The sequence below is a fragment of the Netta rufina genome, assembly GCF_964035555.1.
Source record: "Netta rufina genome assembly, chromosome: 1".
In the NCBI taxonomy this organism is placed as follows: Eukaryota; Metazoa; Chordata; class Aves; order Anseriformes; family Anatidae; genus Netta; species Netta rufina.
In genome coordinates, this window is record NC_140123.1 from 192,234,513 (window position 1) to 192,249,664 (window position 15,152).

The window sequence follows — 15,152 nt, forward strand, 5'->3', positions numbered from 1 at the left end:
CTTGCATCCTACAGTGGTTCAAGCTGGGGAGAAGAGAACAAACCACAACCCAGGTAAGTCAGGTCAGGAATGAATAAGAAATTTATTTCATGTCTTTATGGCATAGATTCCAGTTTTAGTTAAACTGTTATCACCTACTGAGATAGAGCAACAAAAAAATGACAACAGTAGCGAGAAAAAAATAAAGATCTAACAGATCAAGAAAGAATCCGAAAGAAAGGGAAATAAGAAAACACTCTATCCCAGCTCAAAACTTGCAGAAAAACAAATCAAGAAGAGACTCTAGATGATCTGTAAGTTCTCTCTACACCAGTACATTAAAGTGTGAGGGAGTGTTCCTGGGCACTGGAATACAATCAGCTGTACTGATTTTTTTTTATTTTTTTATTTTTTTTCTAAGAATAGTCCTGGCATAGTTTTTGTGGGGGCCAATAGCAAATAATTCTCAGATGTGGTTTGGGAGCTAGCATGGGCCAAGGACTATTCTCAGTTGGCCATCTGCATACGGCCATCCCATATGGAAAGACAGAAAAAATTTGTGAGACAGCTTATAAATGAGCCTACACAAATACTAGAAAATGGTATGTATGTTGGCCGTTCAATGCCTCGGTACTGGCAAATTGTGTCAGGCACATAATTTCCTATTATGGATATAACCACAGCCAAAAGTAAGAGTTTGAGCTAAAGGGACAGTGAAGCTAAGGTTGCTTGAGATAGTCACCCACCATCCAATTTCACAAGGACAAAGCAACAAGGAGAAAAATAGGATACAGCTTGGTGAAAGTCACATAGCCTTTTCCAAACATGACATGTATCATTTATCAAATCTGAGTTTCCAGCATCTTGAAAGATGTGGAGGAGCAGCACTGAGGGGCTTACTTGGTCGCAAGGGAATTCCTCCTCCACACAGCGAGACCTACACACAGAGTGTTATCCTTTCCCAAAACTTCATAGCTCCTCAGCTGAAATAATTCAATACTTTCAAAGAAGAAAGGACAAAGTATTCATACCATGCCACGGTGCTATTTTTAGTCTGTCCTAATTTCATTTAGCTCAATCAGAAGAGTTTTGAGTCAGCACATACTGTCAAAATGGCCTAGCGTAACTTGTGTTGGAGTTTTTCACACTGTTTTGTTTTTCCTTTATGTAATTGTTTGGCTTTCTACTTCTCCCTTAGAGCATATGTACACCTCCACCAGTTCTAAGGAGGAAACACAGCCAATGCCACCACCATTACTGCTCTCCAGATCTGCTGGATTTGTGGGGGATACATGAGATGACAATGTTAAAGATCTTTTTTTTTTTTTTTCTTTTTAATATCATTTCAAGGTTCTTCTGCTCCCCTTCAGTCCACCACTGTTAAGCACCCTTCTAAGTCAAAAGGTGGATGAAGAATTTCGGAACAGTCCTGGTATAGATTTGAAGGAATATCCCACTCTCATTGACTTGAAAATGATCCTAAATTTCAAAAGACAGTCAATACCACAGATCTCTACATATTTGGCACACAAAGAAGCAGTTCCTCAGAGGGAAAACTGCAGTAATACTTATTTGAGGGCTACAGACACAGGAGAGGAAGGTGTCTTAGAAACTCTGAAAACAGCTATAACCATCATGGATGTATGCATGGATGGTATGTATGGACAAAAAGAGGTTTAAACTACCATAACTTTAGCAAGAATGTGTAAGAATGTTTGTGCAATGGCAAACTGACTTTCAGCAAAGCACTTTGTTCAGCGGAAGCTATTATATACAGTCAGTGACAAAAAGATTAGGAATTTCATGTACCAGCTGTGTGAAGGATGACCAGTAGATACTCATTTTGCATATCCGGGAACCATTGACACTGAAAAATAATAAAACCTCCCTTGGCAAGTGTGCCATAAACTATAAAATGACACAAACTCTGATGTAACCGATTCCAGAGTCACCTTATATGAAGCTTAAAGCACCAAACATTTCAACAAAACTCTACCATTCCAGCAAAGGCCAGAGCAATCTTCACTGAACACCAAAGACAAGACGAGGAAAGAAGATGGCGTGACAACAGCTTATGTTGCAGGTGGTTTCACTGTGCTCTTCTCGTAGTTTTGCTCCAAGACTTTTACAATAAGTCACTTCTGGACCTCAAACAGGAGGTGTAGAAGGCAGTAATTTCACAAGCTTTTATCCCAGATGAACTTAAACAAAATCTCACGAAGCACAAACAAATGACATTTAAAAAGCAGTGGCATCAGCACTAGGACCAAGGAAGCTTAGTTTCCTCGGGGTTTCTGTCTTGTGATTGACTGAGGGCTGTGGTTGGAATTTTTTTCCCATGGCTAAGACATTTGTAAACATTCAGTGCCTTGTGGATTCTCTTGTGCTTAACAACATGTGAGCCCGTGACTGCCTTTTTCATACAGAATTTCTCTCAGGCTTTTTTCTCCTTACCCAGCAGGGTGTATTTTCAACAAACTCATTGAAGCATTTATTTAGTCGGTTCTTCTCTTTAGAACTTTTGTCAAATTCGGTTAAATCATCTGAAGAATTACAAATCACTGGGGAGGTTCGGGAGAGAGGAGAGAGCAGACTAACATGCAGACGCCAAGCAACCTGACTGCAAACAAAGATGATAAAATCTTTAATACTGTGAATTTCAGGTAATCTAAACATGGACATAGATACTCTCATAAGGTAAAAATGGCATTGCTCAAGACTATGAGAACTATCTACTGTTTTTTTTTTTTTTTTGTTGTTTGTTTGTTTGTTTTTTTGAAACACCCAAATAATTAGAAATCAGTGACTTGCCATGATTCCCTTCTTAGGATGAACACATCACATTTATGACAAGCTGCCATGTCTGAAGTGTGCACATGACTAGATCTAGAAGAAATCCCAAATGCTGACTGATGAAGGATATACGGATTTGTACAAAACTTACAAAGTGACAATTTATTACTGTTGGTAATTCACCAACAAAGAAAATTCCAGAAACCATCCAGTCCCCAAGAGCAACACAATAAAATTGCCGTAACAGTAAGCCAGACTTTGCAACCCAAAACATCCAAAGTGTCTGATTATCTTAAATTTGTCACTCCCCACTACCACATCTTCTTCCCAGCTATAAACTACAAACAAATCATCAAATACAAAGCAGCTATGACAAATACCACACCAACATTTTGTCTCTACTGAGTAGCTAGAGTATCTGAATAACTTCATTTACGAAAATCGACATGAGAGTGTTAAGAATTAGGAATGTTTTAATAAATGAATATAAATAGTTCACTTGCAGCTTTATAATAATGGAATTAAAACACAACAATATCAATAAACATATATTTATATATATAAAAGTGTCGTTTATTGTAAGGAAACTTTAAATATAACCAACAATATTGAAAATATCGTGACTGGCATTTATGGCCTTGATTGTAGTTTACTGCCATACAAGTAATTTCTAGCATTTCTCTTAATCACATTAAGCTAGTGCAAAATATAGGTAGCTTTTAGAGATTAAGCATACAGAATGACAGGTGTGTAGATTTTGGTTACCTGATATTTCCTTCTAGTATAACAGGCTTCTCTTTTTTCCATAAATCAAAAGTACAAAGGCAAGTTATATGTGTAATTATTCATACCAGGTTTCTAGGTTAAAAAAACATGACACTTGTAAATTTTGCTCAGATTCTGTTTTGGTAATAATTTGCCTTATAATTTACATCATACTGTATGATATAAATTATATATTATAATTATATAATCATAATTTCATATGCAGGTATGATTGTATAAACTGTCAGAACGTATCACTAACTATGGGGTAATAATTACATCAACATACACAAATATATGGCATTAGAAAAGTCATTATCTAAGAAGGAAAGATGTTATCATTCAGGTATTCAAAACAGGGCTCAAGCAGCCTCCCTTCCTACAGTTCCTGTAGTACCATTTTGGCAGAACCACTGCCAGTTGCCATTATGTGCACTAGCTTTCCACGGACATCAACAGATAGGTCAGTAAGCAGTATTAAAACTGGACTGTGCCTGAAATTTCCAGCCACAGACCTTTGTAAGCAATGAGCCCTGTGCTCGGATTTAAGATGATAGTCTCTCTCCTCAGTCTCAGAAGGTATCCCATGCTATTATGGCTAAAAAGGTATTATTTTACGACAACCTACAGGTTTTGAAAGCATGACATGTTAGCTTTAACAGCAGCATAATTTCCAGACTCGTACAAAGCTTTTAAACTATTGATCTTTAAAATTCAATAATACTTTTGTACTTGCTGATAAGGATTTTTCAAGAACAAGCTTAGTTTAGCATGGCTTTCAGTATCAGTCACATCAGTAATTGAATCTGGTCTTTGATAGCTAAGATTAGACTGCGAGAAGAGAGATATACAGAGATCGATTGAAATAGGCAAAAGATTTAACAGATAAAAAAGGTGAGATCTAAAAAAACAACTAACTAGAGAACAAGCATAGATAGAGAAGACAAAATGCATAAATATAAAACAAGAGAGAAGTAAAACAATATAGGTTATGCATGATTAGGCAGAACATGACAACAACCTATGCTTTTGCTTTTAAAGCATTAAGGTTAATTTGTCAGCTGTTCTCACTCTAGACTGTACAGAATACATGTAACTAATAAAAAATGCAGTTTATTGCAAAAATATACAAGTCCTCTAAATTGCATAAGATATTACAATGTCGTGCTGAAACATGACATATTAAACAAAGAGGACTTTAAGACACATTACAAAATGTTAAAAATTAGATTTGGGTCATGAGCGTTACACAAAATGCATTGTCATGCTTTATCTTACGATTAGTCTTGTGATTCACTACACTCGTGATAAATGCAACATAAAATCATGACAACTGTAATAGTCAGAAAGTAATATCTACTGTATATCTTCTGTATTAATACATATAAACACTTTGTGTGCACTAATACTTTCAACATATCACATTCAAACTAACAGTCTTCCCAGAAAAATTGTAACCATTTTGAAGAACAGAAGCTGGTTGAACAAGTTCATCACGTGGGCTTTTTTTGAAATCTACTTTTTATGGAAATGTTGTATTAAAGAACTTGATTTTCAAAGGTGCTGTGCCACTGCAGGTCTTCTTAATGTCAGATGGAACCATCAGTGCTGAGCACTTTCAAAAATCAAGCCCACAATTTATTAAATTCCTATTTTGTTTACTAGTATTTCCACTGTAATAAGTCCAAAAATACCCCCAAACCCGCTCCTAAAATCACAGAAAATGCTTGGCATCTATAGGAAGAGAGACAATTTCTCAGTGGACTAACCACTACTGTGCTATATTATCATAACAGATCTCGTTGCTCCAATGTTTAGTTCATGCACTGGTATCAGCAATGTCCATGTTTGTTCCAAACAGAGCAACTAGCTGCTCTTCATAGTTTGCAATGTTTCTTTTCAGAATTTCCATACAAGGTCCCAAAAGCCTTTCAAATGCCTGCACATCCATGACTAAGATAAAAGGGGAGAAAAAGAGAAAGAACAAAATTTGCTTGTCAGTTGCTGGCACCAATTTTAGATGACATTCCAATGTAAAATTTTCAGTGGTAACAGGAAAGATAGCACTGAGGCATACACTTTGTTTACACAGAAGAGAACCACTTACCATACCAGAAACAAGATCAACCAACATAATGCTGTCTTGATACTTCATAAATGAACTTAGAATTTACTAGGTTTCTCATTTTGAAAATATGTTTGAATTAAGATTTGTACGATGCAAGAGCTCATAGAGAACTCTGAAGGGGCCTGGACTTCTCTACAAAATACAGTCTTAAGACCCTTGAGATTTAAAAAAATGCATCCTTTGATGAAGTTGTTGGCTACATTTGGGGTCTACCTTAGCATATTTCCCTGCTGTTTTTCACTTGTTTGCACTCACAGTGGAGACTAACAGATATATATTTCCCAGCTAGCATAGGAAAAGTTGGAAACAGCAATTCATATGTCAATGTGCTCTAGCTAACCAGAATGTTTTCCTTCCCTGATCACATAATGTTATCCTCTGTAGTTCTAGCCAACAGGTCAGGGAGGAAACCTCATACTTCAATCAGCTTCCCACCTGGTGGCCTGTAGTCTCTTGGCTCCTGAGAAAAGTTGAGATCTCTGACATTCTGGAACTGCCAGAGACCTTAGTGACTCACCAATGCTGAGTGATGACGCTGCCTCACCACTGCCTCTCATTCTTTTATCTCTATGATTTTTAATTTTTATTACCTGTTCATCTGGGTGTGTTTGGAGAGAAGGATTTTAAAAAATAACTTCATAAGAAAGAAAGAAACTTTTTGGTTACTGGCTTGGTAATCAAACCATCGTTTCAAGGAAGCCAGATTTGTCTTTACAGTCATCCCATATCTGGATGCAGACATGTAAAAACTAAACATTAAACTATGAAAAGTAATGGGTGAGAAGAGGTTGTTTATAAGCAGGCTACAGTGTGACAGAATGATTAAATTGACAGCTAGTAAAGACAAAGAATTTCTTAAAGCTTAAGTCATGATGATAAAACGGGACAGAAGTTTTACCACAACGTTGTTTCTTGGGTGATAGTATATTGAGAAAAGAAATTCTTTACATGGCTGATTTCTCTGACAGCTATAAAAAGCTTGCATCAATACTCTCTGCACTCTGCACTATCTTGAAGCAATTTTTACTTCCATGTAATAGGAAAATGTTGGAGAATTTGTGTTCTATACCACTTATTAATTACAAATCATTTTTGCATATAAATACGATAAATAGGAATGCATAGTAATAGGTGATGTGCTTAAAAAGTCTAATGTGGGTAACAGTAATTAAATCTTAAATTCTGGAGAAAGACAGAGTTCACAATTAAAAAAATCAGATAAATCATATCAAATTTTATATTAGATATAAAATATTATTGAACAATACCTAAACATTTTACGGTGCCAAGAGCAAATGCAGAAGCGGCTCGTGGTTTGTTAGTTACAAGAGCAAGTTCTCCAAAATACTGTCCTCTTGAGCATCGAGCTATTTCAACTGCTCCATTCTCTTCTACATCTGGTTTACCCTGAAATATGAAGTGGAAAAAGAAAGAGAGAGAGATATTGAGTGCTAGATTTGCCTAATTCAAAGTCGTATAAGCAAAATTAACAACAGTAACACTTAGAATACATCAAGATTTCATTATATATATATATTTATGTGTGTTTTAGGGATGTTTTACCTTCCTTGTCATTATGATCCTTACTTCCCCAGATTCAACAATAAAGAAAGAATCAGCCATGTCACCCTGTAGAAGAAAAAAAATAATGAAGTGGGTAAATGAAATGTGAAATTTAATTTTAGTTTCATGGCAACATTAAAATATCGGCAGCCAGTGCCTTGAAGTTAACCTTTTTCATACCTACTGCCAAAGAAACCACTTTTAATGTAAAATCCACACTCAAGGCACAAAACAATCAAAACAACTATACAGAACTGATAGTAAGTCCTTTCCATTAAAAGACACAGCCTATACAAAAAGCAGGGGAAAAAAAAAAAAAAAGATTTTAAGATCCTTATTCCTATTTCTCCATCTCTGCATAACTTCCAAATAATTTCCCTTATGGACTTTTCCAATATAAATAAGCCTCCAAGGGCTGTATCTGATACCCAATAAATATTTTTGGTTGAGACAATCTCAGTAGCCTATCCCAAAGATTTTCCTCAGAATATCGTGAGTTGGAAGGGACCCACAAGAATCATCAGAGAGTCCAACTCCTGGCCCAATATAGGACTACCTAAAAATTAAGCTTTATGTCTGAGAGCATATAGAACAAAAACAAAGTAGGTCTTTAGTACTCTTTAGTGCAAATAATCATTCCTTTATGTAGTTAGAATTTCTAAAAATGTTGACTTGTTTATTGATACCGACAAAAAGGGATGTTTTTCAGAGTACTGTGTAAGTAAAAAATTAGCTTATGAAATAGTATCACCTCTGCCAGATTCAGGCCATCACATTAGATGCCAGATTCATTTTGTTTCTTTTGACAAAGAACAACGTAAACAGTACATGGTTTTAAACTATAAATACTCTGGCAATTGTTCTCTCTTGGAAGAGAAGAACTAAACCAAGAAACAAGCAACTGTACCTGAGCAATGATTTGTTCCCCATCTTTGTACACTTTGGTGCCAATCACATCAACCACTTTCAAACGCTCCGATACCTTCATTTACAAAAAGAAAACATAAGAAATATTAACATTACAATACTGTACTTAGAAAGTCTTCTTATTCTTCATAGAATCATAGAATAGTTTGGTTTGGAAGGGACCTTAAAGATCATCTCATTCCAACCCCCTGCCATGGGCAGGGACACCTCTCACAGCCCAGGTTGCCCAAAGCCCCATCCAGCCTGGCCTTGGACACCTCCAGGGATGGGGCATCCACAGCTTCTCTGGGCCTCACCACCCTCTGAGTGAAGAATGTCCTGCTAACATCTAATCTAAATCTACCCTCTTTTAGTTTAAAACCATTCCCCCTTGTCCTGTCATTATTTGCCTGAGCAAAAAGTTGTTTTCCATCTTTTTTATCAGCCCCCTTTAAATATTGAAAAGCGGCAATAAGGTCACCCTGCAGCCTTCTCTTCTCCAGGCTGAACAATCCCAGCTCCCTCAGCCTTTCTTCATAGGAGGGGTGCTCCAGCCCTTTGATCAACCTTGTGGCCCTCCTCTGGACCCACTCTAACAGCTCCACATCTTTCTTGTGCTGGGGGCCCCAGACTTGGATACAGCACTCCAGGTGGGGCCTCACAAGGGCACACTTCTTTTCATGAATCTTTACACAGAACAGCCTATCTTTATTCTCCTGCTTTGATAATCAATAAAAAAGGAAGAGCTATTGAATAGCATTTCTGAGTGTGCTACAGTTTTAACAGCTAGATGTGTTGACAGAGCTTCCATTTTTGTAAGAAGTCTATACACCAAATCTAAGTTATTTCAGAAAAGCATGCATGTAAAACTATAGTTGTTAAATGAAAATATTTTGAAATTCCCTAAGCCATTCTTTAATTTTATTTTCTAACTTCAAGTAAAATTAAGCTCAAGAAATTGAAGGTAAAAGTAGAAAAAAATACAATTTTTGATACAATGTTAAAAACTGTTCTTTATCATGAAAATTCAGAAATATAAAAATTATGGTCTTTTCAAAGATTTTTTCAACGTATGGTCTTTATATACTTTTCAAAAAAGGTATGCCAAATATTATTGTTGAGAAAATTTTAATTCCATATTTTAAGACTGCAGAAGCAGAATCTTATCAATTATCTCTGATACAGGCATTAAAGTAATGCAATACGAAGCTTACTTCTAATGATTTAAGGAATGGCAATGACTCAATAAAATTTTCATACATTCTTCTCTTTTTGGCATTATTTTTTACAATGATTCTTCGGAACGTTACCCTGTCCTGTAAACACAAAGAGAAGAAGAGAGTTTAGTAACAGAAAATGTATTCGTGGTAGAAAATGCTTTAGAAATGGCTGAAGATGTTCAAATTACCCAATTATAGTCACTCAATTTAGCCATAATACTAGCTGTCTAGACTCTTCTTACAGTCAGCTGAGAAAGAGAGACTCCTCTAGAGGTCATTCGAGAGCTCCTAAAATTAAGCTCCTGATCTCATTCAGGTTGTGAAAAGCTTCTCTGCCTTTTGGCAGAACATAGAGTTTACTTATAGGCAGTAGACAGATCTGCTTATACAGGTTGCCTACATGTTGAGCACAGAGTGGTGTGAACAAAAGCTATCCCAAATATACACGATATAATTCAAAACAGGAAAAAAAATATCTAACCTTTTGGGGGTCAATTGTGTATTTATGAGTCTCTGTGTAACAAGTTAGTGTTTGATGGTTTACAAACAATTTCAGGTCTTTAAGAAGTCCTCAATATTTAAATATTTAATTTACAAAGTTTCTTTGATGTCCTGAAGTCCTACTTATATTGATATGTAAACAAAGAGTTTATTTTATGAATACAAAATACATGAGGCTGGGTCTTAGATTACATAAGTCCACTTTCTGCTTTTTCAGTAGAACAAGACTCATTGCTGCTCTAAACTGCCTTAGTATTTAGCAATTGAAGTGAAATGGACAGATGGAAAACTACATGTATGCTGTTTTCTTCTCTTAACTTCATGTGACTACATCCTGGAGAGGTGAAATACTTTGCAAGTCTTCAGTGCAACAGGTGACTATTGCTGGCCAACACAACTTAGTCCAATTTAAAGCTATTCTCTTAGTGTCCTAAACTCTGCAATGATCCCAGGAGCCATACAAATTAAAAAAGAAAAAAATAATTTTTGCATGAATAAATATACATTTTGCTTCAATGGGAAAATGATGTTTTGGGAACAATCATTAAATTGACACACAAGTCTTGAAGAATGACTAATCAAATTTTACTCTTTTTGTACGTTCTTTTACTGTGGACAAAATCCAAATACTGTAACACTGATAAATAAATAATATTTGTATTTTAATTTTACTCTGAAATCAAAGACATTTCCTATCAAGATGTGGGAAACCATTTTGTAACTTGGGAAATTACCATCAAAATAGAATAAAACAAGATTTTTAAAAACAAACAAACAAAAAAATCAACTCAGTGTTTTCTTGAGCCTCAGGTTTGCTTCTGCAGTTTCTGGAAAAAGACAGTGTCAGGAGTTCTCAGAAGTTTTAATATTAAAACTTTCTAAAATCTTTTTTTTTGATGCTGTGGTAGCATATCAGTGCAATTTATATAATATATTTAAAACAAATGAATAATACATTACACAAGCATTTCACTTACCAAACCCCAGATGGCACCAGGAGAGGTAGCTATAATTGTAGCTGCTCTGGGTGTATTGTACATTAAGGCCAACTCACCAAAACTTCCCCGGTTATCATAGGTGCCAACACACCTCCCAACGCCATCACATTTTACATAAATATCGTATGTCCCTCTGTTAATAAAATATATAGACACAGTGAGTAGAATTGAGGTCTGTTCTTTGCTAAGTACTCTCACTATATTTTTATATGAATTCAAAAAAAAAAAATAAAGCATTTGAAACACAGGCAAATATAATTTTGCTTGCCTGAATTATATTAAGCACCTTGCAGAAACATCTCAAGCACTTCAGTAAGTAATAACAGTAGTTCCTCTTTAAAGGGAAGGATAAGGTTACTAGTTTTGACAGTAACTCTTTGTAGAAATAGACTAGTTTTACTGTGATCTATTGATCACCAGAATTGTATTCATTATAAATGAAGATCAAACACAGTATTCATGTTTCTTAATTACATTTTAACCATACTACATGCAAATGTAACATATTGCTATGATATGACCATTAAAGGAATAATACCATTTATTTAACTTTCAAAATAGTAGTTTATAAGGTAATAATTAGAAGAGATCAGGACACAACGAATACATGTGAAAAACAATGTAAGATTCTGATATAAAGAGATTGTGTGATACAAACTAATAACTCTTTTTGTTTTGGGAAAGCAACAAAATCTGGTATCTTGTAAAACATGACACAGTTACCCTCACTGACCGATGCTTAGCTATTGCTTTATTCAGCGCTGAGTATCTCTATAGTACGTGTTGATAAATCATGTGAATAAGTTCCAAACACCACTTTCCAAAGCTCAGATACTGTTCTGCTGGATCACATTTGTTCTGTTTTCTTTCTTCCATGCAAATGAGTAAGAATCAAGTACAAGTACATAGAGAAACAGATCTTTTTCAGCAGACTTTCTGCATAATGCTTTGTGCTATAAGACAGCATTCACCTATCAATGACGTAGAAGTTGTCACCATCATCCCCTTGATCAATGACATGTTCCCCTCCTTCAACCAGCTTTTCAAACATTGCATCCAACACCTGAGACATCTGCTCCTGTTTAAAAGAACATGGAAAAAGACAAGTAATTGTTATCTGCTTTCAAAATCCTACTCTTCAAATTAACTAACTGCTCCACCTCCCAAATATGCAGAAAATACTTAGGGACACAGAAATGTTCATGCTACAGAAATGTGTGGATCAACCAGGAAGATAATTTTTATTTACTATTTAGAGTTAGGTTTTTCTTCTTCCAGTGTTCAGATCCCATCTTCCTTTCTTATCTCTAACGACAACACAGATCTTAACTGTGAAATAAATTGCTCATGAGCATCCAAAGGTGGTTTCACCTTTCACAGAAACAGAACTTCACCTTTCACAATTACGTATTTTTGTCCCTTATTGCAAGCAATACACTTACCTGGTTTTGCCTTTAGAAATATTTTTTAGAACCAAAAGTTTCAAAATGATTGCGAAGTATTTTGAAAATCTAAATTATACAACACCTGCAGCACTTTGGTTGAGTAAATGCTAGACTTGTTGGTAAGGAGGAATGTACACATGGTTATAAAAATACTTTATTAAACTGAATGGAATATGAATGTCTAGAGGGAAATGGTAACAGATTCACAAAATGTCACCTTCTGAATTATGACTGTCTGTTAACAAAAACAAACCACTAATTATAGAATTTGTCTTGTATGTTGTAAACCTGCTAGAGCTTAATTATTCGTGTAAAAAAAAAAAAAAAAAAAAACACAAAAACAACCAACAAATGCAACTCTTCTGTAAACTGATATGAATCCTAAAAGGTAACATAATAAATCATGTTTTATTGTCAGTTTATTCAGCAGTATACTTAAAACACTGAGAACAAGCACAAAATTATCATCTACTTTTTGAAGCTTATTAAGTATGTATTGCACTGGAACAAACAGATTCTACTGAAAAACACAATATGGAAAAGCCTGTAGATTGAGATCTTCATGCATTTCACAATGCTTCTTTTCCTAGCATTTCCAACCACTGCAAAATGCCATTTACCTTTCCAAACAAAACCAGCCAAAGTCAGTCCTCTAGAGCCCTTCTGCAGTCCATGGGCAGAGATAACCATACCATATATCTCAGAATCATTCTCTAGAGGTCCCTTCTTCTTCCCATCAATGACAGAGAGAGCTACTATACCTCCAAGTTAGATACTTAAGTTTTAGATAGATAAGGTTAGATGGAATTAATTCCATCTTTAATCTATTGAATTTCTTCACTTACACAACGCTTTTAAAAATATCAGTAGCACTGCATTATCAGATCCTATTTAAAAATGGAAGCAGCCAAATACAATTTTACTTTACAGAATGAATTTATTGTGTGTGGGCACAAAGAACAACAGACGGGCAGCATCCATCCTCAGTGCAGATCATGGTAAACTATAGTAAGACATCATGCAATATACCTAGGCCAGAAAGAAATCTTTTAACTGTGTCTCTACTTAGTACCTTTCTTGGTACTAAGAACATTTTCAGTTTTGTAAGTATGAACCAAGCTCACCAAAACCAATGATTTTTCTGGTAGGTAAATCTATGACATTTTAGACAGCGAAGTAGAATTCACAAATACAACTCCCCTTTAAAAACTGTTCTAACCACTTGAAGTTAATACATTTGAGAGCTAAAATAACTGCTTATTATATGCTGAAGTGCAACACACATTTTAAGTTTCTCGGTAAACTGCAGCTAACTTAAAGACAACTGGACCTAACCCTAAAACTTTCTATGTAGAATAATGATAGAGCAGAGTGCAACAGCCAAACCAGGCATATGGTTCTTACTCTCACCGTAAGAGTCACAAAAGCTGCTTGCCTAGCTTGCTTCTATGTGAATCCTTTTGATTCCCTGCCAAACTGAGGCTCAGCTTACTGGCACTCTCCATAGCTGCTCTGAAAGGATAAAGATGGGTAATTTCAAAATTAAAAAGTAGATCTGTTATCATATGCAAAATTAATTCCAGTATTTTGTAAAATGGCCCAATCTGAATGCATTACTTTTTAAAAGCAGTTCTGGTTTATGAGATAACTTATAAAATAAAACCAGGAGGTTTTTTTATTGAAATGTTTAGATCTGTTATGTGTAATGCTGTGTCAATCTGGTAATCCATATTCAAAGAATGATACTTTATTGAAACGATAAAATTGTAATAGAAATAAGATTTATAGAGAAACGGAAGTATTGAACATGTATGTTGTGCGAGCTGTGACTTCTGCTAGAATTTCATTGTCTTAATACAGCTTATTCAAACATAACAAAATATCTCTTTATCTTAAGGATGATATACTCTACGAATATAAAGTGCCAAAACCAAAGTTTAAAGTATGTGAAATTTTATTCTCTCTAATATTTATTTAAATACCCTGATTAATAGCAGCATTCTGAATAATGAAGCATGTAAATGTCGAAAAAAGAACGTTCTGGGGAAAGTTATGGGGATCTTGTGTTGTTGCCATGGAAGTACACTTTTAACACCATCCTTTGTGAAAGAGAAAATACTTTAACTTCTTTAAGAATGAAGAGGCTGAGTAAGAAATCAGGTTTTCTGAAAGATGCGTTCACAATACAAACCAAGGTCAGGTACCAAGATACTCTTTATAAAGATTTTTTTTTTCCCTTTTGAAAGGCAGTAGTTATTGCCTTTCTGTCTAAAAGTCATTAAGCTCAATTGTTAGAAAGACAGTGTCATTATTCTAACAATTTCACAAAACGATTTACTAAACAAGCCATAGTTACTGTTTCCATCATCCTTGCTTTCAGGTGTGGATTTAAAATCATAACCACCGTATGATATCCCAAGTTGGAAGCGACCCAAAAGGATCATCGAGTCCAACTCCTGGCTCACACAGGACCACCCAAAAATCAAACCATGTGTCTGAGAGTGTTGTCCAAACACTTGAACTCGGCAGCTTGGTGCCATGCCCACTGCCCTGGGGAGCCTGTCCCAGTGCCTGATCACCCTCTGGGTGCAGAACCTTTCCCTAACCCCCAGCCTGACCCTCCCCTGTCCCAGCTCCATGCCGTTCCCTTGGGTCCCTAACCATTTGGAAAGAGGAATGTCAAGGAGCATCAGCTCCCTCACCAGCATCAGCCAGCACACATCATTGTTGGCAGTATCATTGTTGATGGATGAGCAGCAGCATGAGTCTTAATGGTTTTTGCATCCATCATCCTTGATCTGGATCTTTTGTAGGATAAGTTTGAGTACCTAGAGAATCTCTTATAGAGTAAGAA

At 35.6% G+C, this 15,152-nt stretch overlaps 1 protein-coding gene across 1 annotated transcript in view; it reads right to left on the minus strand.

Annotated features, from left to right (window-relative positions):
- Window positions 1–5,356: 5,356 nt before the first annotated feature.
- The window catches only part of PRKAR2B (protein kinase cAMP-dependent type II regulatory subunit beta), a gene marked incomplete at both ends in the record, with an annotated part of 81,592 nt that continues 71,796 nt past the window's right edge, over window positions 5,357–15,152 (minus strand). The window contains 7 exons of the mRNA XM_084281458.1: window positions 5,357–5,490; window positions 6,934–7,072; window positions 7,229–7,294; window positions 8,136–8,210; window positions 9,349–9,450; window positions 10,833–10,986; window positions 11,825–11,931. Coding sequence (XP_084137584.1) covers window positions 5,357–5,490; window positions 6,934–7,072; window positions 7,229–7,294; window positions 8,136–8,210; window positions 9,349–9,450; window positions 10,833–10,986; window positions 11,825–11,931 — 777 coding nt within the window. The remainder of the gene's footprint in view (window positions 5,491–6,933; window positions 7,073–7,228; window positions 7,295–8,135; window positions 8,211–9,348; window positions 9,451–10,832; window positions 10,987–11,824; window positions 11,932–15,152) is intronic.